This window comes from Chlamydotis macqueenii, chromosome 1 (assembly GCF_036417535.1).
Source record: "Chlamydotis macqueenii isolate bChlMac1 chromosome 1, bChlMac1.mat, whole genome shotgun sequence".
NCBI lineage: Eukaryota > Metazoa > Chordata > Aves > Otidiformes > Otididae > Chlamydotis > Chlamydotis macqueenii.
Genome location: NC_141556.1, coordinates 1,419,107 through 1,434,301, shown reverse-complemented (window position 1 = coordinate 1,434,301; position 15,195 = coordinate 1,419,107). Strand labels below are relative to the sequence as shown.

General features: G+C 53.9%; 1 protein-coding gene across 2 annotated transcripts in view; it reads right to left on the bottom strand.

The window, feature by feature from the left end:
- Nucleotides 1-15,195, bottom strand: part of AHCYL2 (adenosylhomocysteinase like 2) — an 80,690-nt gene that overhangs the window by 16,593 nt on the left and 48,902 nt on the right. For both annotated transcript variants that reach the window (XM_086744024.1, XM_086744016.1), the window contains exons 2-6: nt 6,180-6,288; nt 2,856-2,999; nt 2,111-2,211; nt 1,892-1,994; nt 1,037-1,131 (exon numbers count right to left, since the gene is read on the bottom strand). In XM_086744024.1, coding sequence (XP_086600150.1) covers nt 1,037-1,131; nt 1,892-1,994; nt 2,111-2,211; nt 2,856-2,999; nt 6,180-6,288 — 552 coding nt within the window. The remainder of the gene's footprint in view (nt 1-1,036; nt 1,132-1,891; nt 1,995-2,110; nt 2,212-2,855; nt 3,000-6,179; nt 6,289-15,195) is intronic.

The following is a 15,195-nucleotide window of genomic DNA, read 5'->3' as shown; positions in this document are numbered from 1 at the left end:
GTCTGAAGAGATCCTGGGAAAGCGTAAAATCCGTATCCCGGTGCGCTGACTTCTTCATTTACTGACATTTTCGATGGGAAATTGTTCCTCACACAGAAGAAAAAAAGCCGCTGTGGCGTCTCGACTCAGATTCGTAGCTCGGGGGCGGATTTTTTGACATTCACAATCCTTTTGAAAGGTGACAGCGAGGAAGTGAGCAGGTGCAGACTGGAAGGGCCAAAAAATTCCACCTCCAACAAGCCGATATGGGCCAACAAACAACGCGGGCGCACGCCTCTCCTCCTCCTTTGATCGCTTTTTGGCTAATTCAGATCACAAGCTCCCGGGCTGAAAATCTGTCGGGAAGCGCGATGAAAACAGCACGTTTGACAGCTGGAAATTATTCCGCTCACCTACTTCAGGGTTCCCTGTTTTCCCTGGAAACAAGGGCAGAATTAACCAGCACAGTGTGGAGCTGGGCCAGCTGAGGTTTTGTGCTGGGACAGTAAGACCCGGCTTAAAGTGCGGAAATCACCTAAAAAGCTATTTTTTTTTTCCAAAACAGAGGTATCATCGACGCAACCAAACTCACATCAACCAAAGCTGTGGATTTCATCAAATATGGTAAAATTCCCTTTTCAGAACACACTGATTTTGGGTCATTTTTTACCGTTTGCTTTAACCTGTAGCAAGCTGCTCCGGAAGCAAACTAAGCACTGATAAACTTAGCACTAAGGCAGCTGTTTTAATTTAGAAAATAGTTACGCAAAACCTTGCTTGGCAGGCAAGATCGAAGTCATCCGAAGTCATGCAGAAGTCATTTCACTCACCTTCTCCCCTGTGAGAGCGAGTTCAGTCGATCTCCCGTCCCGCATTGCGTAGATAACTGCAAAGCGCTTTGAGGGTAAGTGCTGTTAGCACCAAGCCTTAACTGCTAAGCTAGGTCTAAACTCAGGAGGAAAACGCAGATCAGCACTAAACCCTCCTCCTTCTCTCCAGACGAGAGCTACCCATGCCTCAACACCCGCTGAGCGTTTTACAGTCGTCCCCGTCTCACCATGTTGGGCTGCCATCCTTCGACGTTGACGCAGCGATCGATGCACCACCAGAAGTCGTCTTCGGATTCTCCCTTCCAGGCGAAGACGGGGAACCCTGGCACAGAGAGGGAGACGGGTGCTACCACAGCCTTAGCCAATCCCTTGGGGATCGGCTCTCCCCGCGTCCACGCGTGATGAACCGGGCTCCCCACACCACCGCGGTCTTGCTTGCTGATTTTTCAACATCTACCTTCTAGAAGAAGCTTCAGAGATACACATTGAAGACACCTACTGAAGGCAGCAGCTAGGAGTCAGCTTTAGCCTTCCTAATTTCTTCCTCTCCCCCAAGAAAAAGCTCTGGCCACCAGACGAGAGGGCAACACACTCTCAACGATCACATTTATTTGCAAAATCAAGCTTTGGCTGCAAGCTAGATGTCCCAAAACAGGACTGGAATTAAGGCATCTCCCAGCTGAGCGGCAACATGGACAGCTTCTGCTCAGTGAATCCCAGCCCTAGAAATTTTCTCTCTCACCCCTTTGAGCCAAAGTTATGACTCAAATTTATAGAACTGAAATAAAATTTAGTTTACTTTCTTTTAGCAACATAATTTTCAGGTTCACCCAGCCCTGATGGCTGCAAACGTGCATCATCCATCGTACCACGGACTTCTACACGCCAGAGAAAAAAATCACTCTGAGGTTTTCAGATCGATGGAAGGGATTGATCTCATGCCGATTACCTCTTACAGGTTTATTCTGAATTGACGATAACGAAGGAAAAAAATTACAAGAGATTGTAAATGAGCTAAATACGATGGGACAGGAAGAACTCTTTTTGAAACCCAAAAGAACAAGGAGGGCAAAGTCTCCTACCGCTCTCGGCAAGGGCAGCAGCCACTTCGTTAAGAGTAGAGTAGATGTTGCACGCCGCCCATCGGCACTGGGCGCCCAGCGCACCGAGAGTCTCCATCAGCACCTGGATTTAAACAAACAAAAAAAAAAATCAGCAAGACCAACGTAAAGAGTCTTGGAGTCTATTTGAGAGGCTGAGCAGTGAGAAATCCCTGTCCGGGGGCTATCGCTGGGTCTTACAGCCGTCTGCGCTGTAATGTGTGTGCAGCCCACGATCTTGGCCCCGGCCAGCGGCTTCTCCCCCTGAGCTCTCTTCCTCAGAGCCATCAGCGCGGGCATTTCTGAAAGGCAAAATAGAAAAGAGGTCCATCAACGCCACGGAAAGAGGGATCAAGGAAGAAACAGCCAGCGTCACTTCTTGCCCTGCTAGCCGGCACCCTCATGAACTTGTACAGCTTGGCAGCTTCCCAAAAAAAAAGGAAAAACTTTGGGAGCAGGGATCCAGTAACTCATGGCACGGTTGAGAAGGACCCAACAACCCTCTGAAGCCTTCTGCTGCTCTTTAGGATATCATCACATTTTCGAATTCCCACCTGCGAATGGCCAAGTGAGGCTGGAGGGAAATCAGCTGCAGACAGAGGAGGACTCGGGACTCACTGCTCCCAAGTCCTGATTTTTGGAGACAACCATGCTAAAACCAAGTTGTCTAATTTATTTGAAGGATTTCATCTTTTCTACGGTTTTTTACAAAATGCATCTGACTATAGAGTTGTCCTTCAGCAGCTGGTTGGCTGGAGCTACACGGCATGACCCCGTAACTCCTTTCCATCCCACAGAATCCCAGAAAAGCTTTCCCACCTCTACCAGGAATGGCGTCAAGAGATCACCAACACAATGAACCTCAGAAGAAGACAATTCGGGGGAAGGAAGAAGCCCACAAGACAGCCTAGGACAACCTGGAGCTTGAGAAACACGCCCCATTTACCTTGTTCAGCGATTTCAATCTCTCGGCGCCCAAACTCTGCCTGCTTTATGTTTTTCACGCAGAAATCGCTGCTGCCCTTGGAGTTCTTCTGCTGCTTGTCGCGGGGGGAGGTCTCGTCATCGGAGCTGTCTGTGTAGGAGGCAGCTGGAGGAAGAAAAGGAGGTCAGAGACAGAACAAAATATTCCCTGAAGCCAAACCACCTGCAGTGGAAGGGCGTAGATGATCTGTTGGACGTCTGCAAGGATGTGCTTCTCCACGCGCACGTGCCAACTCCTTCCGTCCTCAGCGGGGATCTGCTCCTCTTTATGGTTTCCCCACAGGCAGCTTTTGCCTGCAACGGCTTCCTCACTCTCATCTGCCTCGACTGCCACACCACACCAGAGGTAACCGGCTCCAGCACTGCCCGCGTTCCCCACGGGCTCATTTCCTCACACTTCGCAGCTCCTCTGCGCCCTCCTCCCATCTCTCTTCCCAAGCGTTCTGCATCTACAGCTCTCAGACAGCCACCAAAAATGCTCGTTAATGTCCTGAGAACTTCCAAACCACTGAGAGTTGTAATTTAAGATCGGATAGGTACCAGACCCTACTTAATTTTCCACAACGGCGCGGTGGAGGCTGCTAGTTAATCATTATTCATTCATGGTGGCATTCCCAGTCCTTGGATTTGCTCGATTTCAACGTTCTTCAATAATGGCCATGGCCACAAGGGCAAGAGGGAGAGGGGTTGAAGAAGGTGGTGAAAAGCAAAATACTAAACACATCTCCAAGAGTTTGTTATTCTAATAGAAAAGAAAAAAATTAATCCAAGGGCTGGACTGAGCTGTCTGCAGATGTGCAGAGATGACGGCTGGAAGGAACCGCCAAGGTCATCTCGCCCCCCTGCCCACTCAGAGCAGGACATTGCCAGCAGAGGAACAGGCGAGCCACGGCGCTCTCTAACCAGGTCCTGAAGTCTTCCAAGGATGGAGAGCCACCACCTCACCTCTCTGGGCAACCTGGGACAGTGCTCTACAATTCTCATTGTAAAAAAATTTTTCCTAATATCCAACCTGAATCTCCCTCCCTCGATTTTAAACCCATCACCCCTCGTCCTGTCCCAGCAGGCCCTGCTGAAGAGTCTCTCCCCACCTTCCCTGCAGCCCCCTTTGGGCACTGGGAGCCGCTCTCAGCTCTCCCTGGAGCCTCCTCTTCTCCAGGCTGAGCAGCCCCAGCTCTCCCAGCCTGGCCTCACAGCAGAGCTGCTCCAGCCCTCTCAGCATCCGCGTGGCCTCCTCTGGACCCTCTCCACCAGCTCCCCGTCCTTCTGGTGCTGGGGGCTCCAGAGCTGGACGCAGCGCTGCAGGGGGGTCTCACCAGAGCGGGGCAGAGGGGCAGAATCCCCTCCCTTGAATCTTTAAGGTTGGAAGAGGCGTCCAAGATCACCAAGTCCAACTGTCAACCCAACACCACCATGGTTGAACCCATGGCCTTATCACCACCCAGCAGCGCTCCCAAAGAGCTGCAGCTTTCCAGAGGCATCCAGACCTCAACTGAAGATGGATACCGAGAGCCCGATCAGAGAACCTGAAGGCAAACCGCCGCTCTATCCAGCATTTCAAGAAGCTCTGTTCCTGTTTTCATGCAAAAAAAACCCAAACCAAGGAGTTAAACCCCCACCCCCAGCACGGCCGCGGGTTGGTCCTTCCTGCAGCACCACGCTGATTCGCTTCATCTTCTGGCTCGCGTGAAGCGCTTGAACGATCGCAAGGAAAAAAAGCTTAGCGCTGCCACTGTCGGCGTGCCAGGCTCCCCGAGAGCCGCTCGGGCCTTAATCCGCTCAGGGAGGAGAATTACGCATTGCTGAAATTTCTCCGCAAAGGCTCCATCCTCAGCGGGGTGCGAAAGGCAAGTCCGACCCTGCGAACCACGCGCCGACGGCAATTCATTCCTGAATTTGCGCGCAGCTCCTGAAGGACCGGGAGCCTGGCTTAGTAACAAAAGAGCACCTTAGATAAAACCGAGCTCTCGTATGTCGAGGGCTCCAGAAGGATTAATTAGTCCAAGGAGAATTATTTCCTTGAAGACAGCTAATTTGCGCAGAGGTTTCTTCAAAATCACACGGAGACACCTGTAGCCCATGTTCTACCCCAGCAAAGACCAGGTCAGAGCCTAAATCCAGCAAAGTTCAGCTTTGCTGATGTTTGAGATGAAGATCCACTCACATCTGTAGCACCACCATCGGTCCGGGCAAAAAAGGGGCAACCTGTCCCCGTCGCAGCCCAACGAAGCCGACAAACCCTGGTCCTGCTCTGCACAACCCTTCCAAAGCTGTGAAACAGCAGGAGGATGAAGCCAATCACCTTTAATTAAAGATATTACTGCTCTAATCTCATCTCAGCGCCCACGTAACGTCCACGCGCTGCGCAACACGCAACACTGAGCGCTTCAGTGGTCCCGGCGCCAGGCTGATATAAACCAGCTGATCCCCAAAAATCTTTGCTCAAGTGTCTCCGCTGGTTCCTCACAGGAGGGTTTGGGTGGGAAGGGAGTGTTACAGCCCACCCAGCCCAACCCCCTGCCAGGAGCAGGGACATCTCCAACCGGATCAGGTTGCCCAGAGCCCCGGCCAACCTGGCCTGGAATGTTTCCAGGGATGGGGCATCCACCGCCTCTCTGGGCAGCCTGGGCCAGCTCTCAGCTCTCCCCGGAGCCTCCTCTGCTCCAGGCTGAGCAGCCCCAGCTCTCCCAGCCCGGCCTCACAGCAGAGCTGCTCCAGCCCCCTGATCATCTGCGTGGCCTCCTCTGGACCCTCTCCACCAGCTCCACGTCCTTCTGCTGTTGGGGGCTCCAGAGCTGGACGCAGCGCTGCAGGGGGGTCTCACCAGAGCGGGGCAGAGGGGCAGGATCCCCTCCCTCGCCCGCTGCCCGCGCTGCTGGGGGTGCAGCCCAGGGCGCCGTTGGTTTCTGGGCTGCCAGCGCCCGTTGCCGGCTCACGTTGAGCTTCTCGCCCACCAGCACCCCCAGTCCTTCTCCTCGGGGCTCCTCTCCATCCGTTCTCCGCCAGCCTGGATTTGTGCTGGCAGTGCCCCCACCCACGGGCAGGACCTTGCCCTTGGCACTTTTGCAGAGATGTTGGAAGAGGCTGAGGCTGATCACAGATTCACAGAACATCCCGAGTTGGAAGGGACCCGTAAGGATCATTGAGTCCAACTCCCCGCTTCTCGCAGGCCTGTAACTGTACGAAACATCACACGGCTGTAAAATATTTCGGTTTGTTTTTAAATAACCTGAAACTTTGAATTGTGACAAGAAATGGGAGCAAGCAACGCAGCGCGGGCGCGCACCTGAGCTGTAGCTGTCTGTCGAGGACTGCGAGATGGAGCGGGACAGCGAGCGGCGGCCGATCTTCGTCGGGCGCTTGTTGAATTCTTGCTTCTGGTCAGCAAACTGGATCTGCGAAAAGAAATTCACAGTTGAGCCAGGCGCAGAAACCCTGCAGGCTGATAGAGAAGATTAATCCCAAGAAGCCAACGCCTCGAGCGGACGCTGAGACGATCTTGGTAACGAGCTGAATCGCAATTCCTGTTATTAACTGGGGACGGGGTACGGTAAATTGCCTACTTCGTTTACTTTCAGGCCCTCCGCCGGACGCAGCGTCGACACATTTGTCTTTCAAACCCCCGAAGCTCCTCCTTTAACCATACAAATCAGAAACCTCTGTCCCCACCACACACGGATTTATTTTTCCAAAATGCTAACAACGAGGGTTCTTCATGGCAAGAGAAGCCCATTAGGACCACCCAACATTTGCAGAGCCGAAGCGGACACTGACCCATCTCGTTTATTGAGGTGACCAGTATGAGATGCTCCCCGCTCGCTGGACAAAACACAAAAAGCAAAAATAAAGGCGCTTCAAGTACCGAGTGCCACTTCCATATTCTTCCGGATGAAGAAACATCTGAGATCAGACCATCACCCGAGGCCGTTGAGACCGTTGGGAGCACGGGCGCCCGGAGAACACCAGCACGTAAGGGTACGGTACTGACACAGCTTCGTACAACACACCACGGAACGAGGGACGCGGCACGTAAACGAAGCGACGCACAGACTGGCAAAATGGAACTGTCCCAGTTGGAGAAGAGGAACCAGCTGTCAGCTACCAGTAACACCTGCAGCGACGTACATAACACACCAGTATGCCCCATCCCTGGAAACATTCCAGGCCAGGCTGGATGAGGCTCTGAGCAACCTGATCCGGTTGGAGATGTCCCTGCTCCTGGCAGGGGGTTGGGCTGGGTGGACTTTGAGGGTCCCTTCCAACCCAAACCCTTCCGTGACTCTAAAGAAGAGTCACTTTTATCTAGGCACTTTAAGGAGAAAATTACATTTAACATCGGTATTTTTAGAAGAACCTCTTTCTCCAAGCTTCGTTTTACTCTGCCCTTGGTTAAAAGGACAGCAAGGTGGCCAAATCATCAGCATTTCCTTATTCTAAACTCCCCAAATCCCAGCTTTCACATAGACCAAACACCAGCTCTTCCAGCTGATTAGCAGCGACCTCACAGTAGAAACTCAACCCTTCCGCGCCCCGTCGACGTGTCCCTCAGGTCGAACTTCTCTCAGTGCTTCGCTGCTCACACCAGCACCAACCTCCCGTTGGAGACCCAAAGGGCATCATGACCACCGGAGACATTTCCACAGCCGCTAAAACCGCGCCGAGCCCACCCGCCTGGCCCAGGGGACGCGGCGCGTCTCCAGACCACACCAGCAGCTCCACATCCCTTGTAATTCACGGAATCATCGGAAACACGGCTTCCAACCGCAAATTTCCTCGGACTTTGCTCCGGGCGCAAACCGACTCAATCTGGTGCACGGGATTAAATATTTACATCTCCAAAATACTGCAAGCCGTTAATTAAGTCTACTAATGAACCCCTCGGGGTACTTGGAGAAGTTGGGTTCATTTAAAGAAGTCATCTACCCAGGAGGAATCTGATCTCGTTCTGGGAACTCAAATTCAAGTGGGTTAAGCAGCGGCGCTTGACGCGGCATGTAGGGTGGGCTGGTGATGCTGAAGAGCTGCTACCCAGCTTTTTGGGCCAGTGAGTGAAAGAAAACGATGTCGGGGGTCTCCGGTGGCCAATTCAGAGTCTCCAAATCCGAGCTGGTCTGGGGACAGCCAGCCCGCGCTGCCGGGGAGCGGGGAAAGGAGCTGGGAGAGGATTTGCAGCAGCACCTGGAAGCCTTATTTTTTTTTTTTTCTGCTAATCTTAAACCAAACAACAGAATGACAGCAGATCGGGAAACGTACAGGGAGAAAAAAAAAAAACAACAAACCCATGTCAAACTCATATTACAGTCAAGAGCCGCGCTGTGGCTTAACACCTCCGATCCCGGTGGGACAGGGTCTTTGCACAGACACCATTTTTTTGATTCATGGAATCCCAGAAGGGTTTGGGTGGGAAGGGACCTTCAAAGGCCACCCAGCCCAACCCCTGCCAGGAGCAGGGACATCTCCAACCACATCAGGTTGCTCAGAGCCCCGGCCAACCTGGCCTGGAACATTTCCAGGGATGGGGCATCCACCACCTAATTCCTTCTCTAAGAAGCTGTTGGCCCGAAAGAACATTTTTTTTTAATAATTTAAAACAAAACCCTTGACATCGGCGCAGCTTCATCAACGCATCGGGTTATTTGTGCAAAACGACGCTCTCGGCAAAGTGAGCCGGGCCGGAGGTCTAACAAAGGGCGAATAATTCGGGTTAGGCTTAACGTTTTCCTTCCCCGCATCGTCTCTTCGGGGATGTTCAATGCAACTACGCCAAGCGACGTGGTAATTCAGAGCTCTCAAAATACCTCCGCATCCAAGAGTGACAGGCCGGTACGCGCCAAAAAGCAAAGTAATGAACCAAATTAGGCAGAACGAGAACTAGACTTTACGCTCAACCCTCCTCTCAACCCCTTTAAGGGTTTAAACCCTTGAAACCCTGCCACAAGCTGGGCTGAGCTTTAGCCGGGCAGGGCACCGACTGGGAAGAGGTGAAAGGAGGCACCAGAAGAGGAAGAACGTCAGGAAGGGGCATCTCCCAGGTGAAGGCTCAGGTCTGCGTTGACCCTTCACCAACACCTTTTGGCTTTGTCCGTTGAACAACAGGGAGAGCGGGGAAGAAAGGGAGTTGGAATTGGATTTATTTCAGACATCTGTTGTAGCCACCGTCACGCAGCGCTAGATTTCGTATCGCGTGGACATCGCCGACAGAAACGTACCCTTAGCCCAGCTCCCACAACGCATCTTTGTTTTGCAGCTGAGATTTCAGCAACGCGCGCTTGACCCCTGGCCAGAAGGAGAAAAGCAGACCTTGCTCACCCAACCAGACCAAACTGGTTTAAATCCCTACGGAACGGCACAAGGCGACCGATGGCGTCCCAGCCCGGCTGGAAAGATGGGGGCACTCGAGACGGGGACGAGAACAGTGATTGAACTCGTTCAGCTCAAACCGAAACGCCTCTGAAGGTAATAGCCAACTTCGCACGGCTAAAGCTCGAAGGAGAGACCGTGAAGCCGTTGAGAGCTGCAGCTGCTCGGATTTAGGAGCCCAACCTGCCCTGCAGCGACATAAACACCGCTGTTCTCAACCTCTAGCAGCAAAAAACCAATCCAAGCCGGAAAATCTCACCTCCAGAGGTACAAGGGGTTAATGACTTCTAATGACTTTCAAAGCCAGGTTGGCCAGGGCTCTGAGCAACCTGATCCGGTTGGAGATGTCCCTGCTCCTGGCAGGGGGGTTGGGCTGGGTGGGCTTTGAGGGTCCCTTCCCACCCAAACCACCCCGTGATTCTGTGATGAAACGCAGGTGCGGGCTCGTTACATTTCGAAGGAGCTAAGTCTCCCTTCAGCCTGGGGTTTCCACCACCAAGAGCCGCCCTACGCAAAAAATAAGTCTCACCGGCCGAGTTGTCCCTGGGCAACCTCCCTGCTCACAAACCCCGCGACTCCTCCATCGCGGTGCCCAACCCCAGAGCAACGTGTTCGGCTCAACGCTTCGTCACTCCGAACCTCCCGCTCCCGGGAGAAAAGGAAGACAAGTTCTGCAGAGAGTGGGAATTTCTCTAGGCAGGGGTGCAGGGAGCTCCAGATAGAAGTGTTTGGGGGGAAAAGCAAGGAAAAGAGGAAAAAAAGAGGGGAGGAGAGAGAAATAAATCTCCTTTGCACTAGAAAAACGCTATTGTGGGACTAAAGACTGCCCTCACCTGGGCTTTAACCCCCGAATCCCCGTTCACGTTGTATTTCTTCTTGTTCGGCATGATGGCATCACCCACGGCCCCTCCGCGCCGGCTCCCGCCGGGACAGCGGCCGCCCCCCCATTTATACCTCCCGGCCGGGCCGAGCCGATCCTGCCCGCTCTGGTTTCAGCTGCGCGGTGGAGGGAGAGGGAGGGAGGGCAAGGGAACCGCTGGGATTTTCAGATTCCTTTTTTTTTTTTTTTAATTTTTTTTTTTTTTTGGCAGGAAAGGACCCCAAGACTTAATGAGGCGTCCCGCCGAACAAGCCCTGCCTGTGTTGTGCGTGGAATTACGGCGCTCGCCTGACCCCCAGACGGTTACCGGCCGTTCTGAACGTGGCCCGGCTTGTGCGTGCGCAACAATCGCCGATTTATGTAACGAGCACATTTCCCTGCTCGCTATAATTAACTTGCTAATTAGGCTCTTTTGAACCTGGGTTCTCCCCCCCGCACTTTCTTCCCCCCCCCCCCAATGTCAGATGATTGCGTTAGCAGAGCCTCATTAGAAGAAAATTAACTAATGAGCAACTAAAACAAGGGAGGCATTTGTTAGACGGCAAAGCGGTTTTTAATTACGCCGGTCCCCGCTCCGGCCCCCGCGGCAGCAAGAGCAGAGAGCGCGTCCTTGGAAGGGTCCAGACTCCGGCCCACTGTTCCGTGTCGGACCGTTCCTCGCGGAATCACAGACTGGTTTGGGTGGGAAGGGACCTTCAAAGGCCACCCAGCCCAACCCCCTGCCAGGAGCAGGGACATCCCCAACCGGATCAGGTTGCTCAGAGCCCCGGCCAACCTGGCCTGGGATGTTTCCAGGGCTGGGGCATCCACCGCCTCTCTGGGCAGCCTGGGCCAGTGCTCCACCACCCTCAGCGTAAAACATTTCTTCCTTACATCCAGTCTCTTCCCACCCTGCAGGTGCCCAGTGCCGCAGGAGAAGCGCTGTGGATAACGCCGTGGCGCAGCAGGGTTTGAGGAGCACGATGCTTTGCCACCAGCGAGGGAGCAGACCCAACGCAGCGGGTTTTTTATTTTTATTTAGTGGGTGGAGCCCTTCTGCAAAGAGTTTTGTCCCCGATGACGCACCCAAAACAATTCCCATAGAGAATCCACCAAAGGAGTAAAAATTCCCAGGCTATCTTACATCTTCGTGAAGGGAAAAAACACAATTCCTGACGTTAATGACTATGAGAATAATTGGAAAATGGAAATACGGAATATTTCCAATATGGAAATACATCAGAAAATATGAGACTAGGATTAGCAGTTTCCCTCAGCTGATCCTAAAGCCAAAGTTGGGTTTTCAAGATAAGTTTTTAATTTTTAACATTATTGATGATCCTTTCCAAGCAAAACTCCACAGGAGATGCTGCTTGAGCTCAGTGTAAGCTACGGAAATCCTGGAAAGGGGGATGAAGCTCACGCTACCAAAGCACACACGACTTTGTCCAGTAGGTTATCACATCGAGATACTTGCCTGTGGGTGGGGGTAATCCCAGCACAAATCCAGGCCGGACGGGGGATGGATGGAGAGCAGCCCTGAGGAGAAGGCCTGGGGGTGCTGGTGGGCGAGAAGCTCAACGTGAGCCGGCAACGGGCGCTGGCAGCCCAGAAACCAACGGCACCCTGGGCTGCACCCCCAGCAGCGCGGGCAGCGGGCGAGGGAGGGGATTCTGCCCCTCTGCCCCGCTCTGGTGAGACCCCCCTGCAGCGCTGCGTCCAGCTCTGGAGCCCCCAGCAGCAGAAGGCCGTGGAGCTGGTGGAGAGGGTCCAGAGGAGGCCACGCAGATGCTGAGAGGGCTGGGGCAGCTCTGCTGTGCGGCCGGGCTGGGAGAGCTGGGGCTGCTCAGCCTGGAGAAGAGGAGGCTCCGGGGAGAGCTGAGAGCTGGCCCAGGCTGCCCAGAGAGGCGGTGGGTGCCCCAGCCCTGGAAACATCCCAGGCCAGGTTGGCCGGGGCTCTGAGCAACCTGATCCGGTTGGAGATGCCCCTGCTCCTGGCAGGGGGTTGGGCTGGGTGGGCTTTGAAGGTCCCTTCCCACCCAAACCCTTCTGTGATTCCACTTTTGGAAGTCGTCCTTCCTGGTAGTTCTAAAAATACTCAGATCGCCGTCGTGAACAGTTGATGCTCTGGTACTTTTCTGAAGTCATTCCCTACATATGGAGTCCGCGCGTGGCGATTTGATTCTGACCTCATTATTCCCCTACAACACCCAACTTTCCGTACCCCCACTGTCGCTTTTTTAAGCTTTATAGATTTTATTTTTGTAAAATTTTGGTGTAGATTGCAATTCTCTCAGCTTTCACTCAAATCACGTCCCATTTCTGTCGACGGTGAGGCAACGAATTTTGCATTTAAGGGTTACCAGCGATACACTCCGCATAACACACACCTTTATTGTTTCAAACGTGGATTTTTGGGGTACTCATGGTAAAAAGTACGGAGTTCCGCTTCAAAACGAGCAGCAAACCTCTCCATCCGGATCTATCCCGCTCCGTAATTTTTTTCCGTTATGAATTCGGCGCGGCTGGGATTGGGACCAGACGACCAAAATTTCATTTAAGTGGACATTTTTTTTCTTACGCCGTGGCAATTTCCGCGCGCAGCCCGGGCGGGGGACTTTACAGACGGCTTAAAGCTGCCGTGGCATCGAACTCCACCTGCCTGGGGCTCAGGGTCACGTCCTCCAGCGATGTTTTTAACCGGGATTTCACCCTGGCTGACTGGCATTTTGTGTGGTTCCTCGGGGACAGCCTGGGAGGGAACAGCCACATTTCAAGTAATAATTAGCCTAAGCTTTAAAATGCTAATTACCTTTAAGGTCATTATTTCAAGCAGTCTTTTATGTCTTAGGGCTCTTCCCAAGGTCCTGCATTTACCGCATGCACCTCTTGTTATCAACCAAATATTGGAAAGGGCATCGTTGGAGAGTCATCACAGCGTCACAGGAGGGTTTGGGTGGGAAGGGAGCGTCCAAGCCCACCCAGCCCAACCCCCTGCCAGGAGCAGGGACATCTCCAACCGGATCAGGTTGCTCAGAGCCCCGGCCAACCTGGCCTGGGATGTGTCCAGGGATGGGGCATCCACCGCCTCTCTGGGCGACCTGGGACAGGGTTCCACCGTGGAAGATCCGAGCAGAAAGCAGGGAAGCTGTAACAGGTATCAATACAGAATTCCAGTGCTTCGGAAGCACCGCGACATTTCGGGACCAAACGACGCTGCCCGGACCCTCGGGGGACGCGTGAAGCCGCCCTCCAGACACGCGACCCTCTGTCTTCCTGCGCCGCCCGCTTTCCGGAGCAATGCTGCGATATTTTCAGCTGCTTTGGGAATTCTTTCCATCAGAGAAGCCAAGCGGAGAGAAACGAATTTTAGTATTTGGCGGTGTCTGTTCTAAGCTGAGCAGCGTGCGCTGCCGGGAAGGGCGTCTGGAGTTTTAGAGGTTTTATTCCAACGACAGCACCTAAACTGAGGATAAAAATTAACGCGACCACAAAGACAGCGTTTGCCATGCCGATCCTGGTGAAATTCCAAGTCTCCCGGAACACGTTGCGAAGTTTCTCCCACCCCCCTCCCCAAATTGTTGTAAAAATTGATTCTCCATACAACTCATGTGCAGCACGGGGGGGCCCGCGGGGACCAGGCCCTCCAGCGCTCGACCCTTTTCCACCCGGCAGCTCGCAGCGAGGAACAATGCTGCGCTGGCAGGGGAGGACGTCGCACCGCCCTCGTTAGCATCGGACATTAACGACCCTCGTTCCGGCTAAACGCCATCGTACGCCGAGGCGGAGCAGCGAGACGCGAAGCTCCTCTCGAGGTCAATAGCTCACCATCCACGGGGGCACGCGGAACGCAGAGCGGCTGGCGCTGCCGCCCCACTTCTCCACGGGTGAAGCTCTCCGCCCTCACGTTCGTAGGGGGACGCAGCAGCCAAGCCCCCCGCTCTTGAGCTCGCCGGAGGCTTCGGTGGCCGGATCTTCTCCCGGCTGAGCTCTTCGTTACGAACCGGCCTCGTTAGCCGAGCGTTCAAGGCGGGCAGCTCCAGAAGTCCACTGGGTTCCTCATTTCTGTCCAAAATCCCGCGCCGGGTGAAGCGCTCGGATCCAGCCGGTTTGCGCAGCGGTGGTTTCACGCCAACGCCGGCTCTGCTCCACGTCTGAGCTGAGAGCAAACGAGAGCAAGCTCATCGCGGCGGGGAGGAGACGTCCATCCATCGCTTGCCTACTCCCCAAGACCTGCGTCACCGCAACGCCGACACCCCGCTCGATACAACAGCAAGGTGAGAGGCACACGCGTTATTTGGAGCCATCGGTCTCCCGGAGTATACTCAGCACCATCAAAGTTCACGCAACTGGGAACAAACCAGCGTGTGGACACCTCTGACGCCGAACGGCTTCTGGCTGCAATCTCACCACAGAAATGGACTTCACAATCCCGTGGCCGCGCACAGAATCAGAGAAATATTTTAAATTATTTGCGCGTGGTCCAATCTGAGGGAAAAGCCGGGATGGAGGAGGCCGGCGGGGCTGCAGCTCCCTCTGCTGAGCACGCTCAGCCCCGGCTCTGCAGAAGGCAAAGAGGACGGAAACGAAGATTTTGTAGGCAGAGCGACTGCAAAGGGATCTCCTCCTCCTGCGAAGGCACGTTTCCACGGCCAGCAGCTCCACAACGGCCCGGGTTACAAACAAACCTTTGCCACTGCGGCGTGGAAGACTTAGGTTGAGGTTTCAACTCAACGAGAACCTCTCTGGTCTACTCAACACAACGAAGGACTCCACTCTCGGGAATTAACGAGCCATCTGGGAGCGTCTCCTGAGCCCACTTTGGTGTTCCATCAGTAGATCTCCACCCCCAAAGCCAACGGGGCGAAGCGAAGGTGGGGCTGGCAGCATCTCAGTGGAGATGCTGAAGGAAACGTCCCCTCTCTGCCGGGAAGGTCTGGCGGCTCATCAGCCCACACAAACATTTCCCGGTTTTTATTTTTCCTTCACACAAAGCGTTTCATTTGGGGCAACGGCTGACACAAACCTCCCTTCACTGACTTCCTCCCGTTCCGGCAACCAGGCAAGGAACTTGGTAGCACGC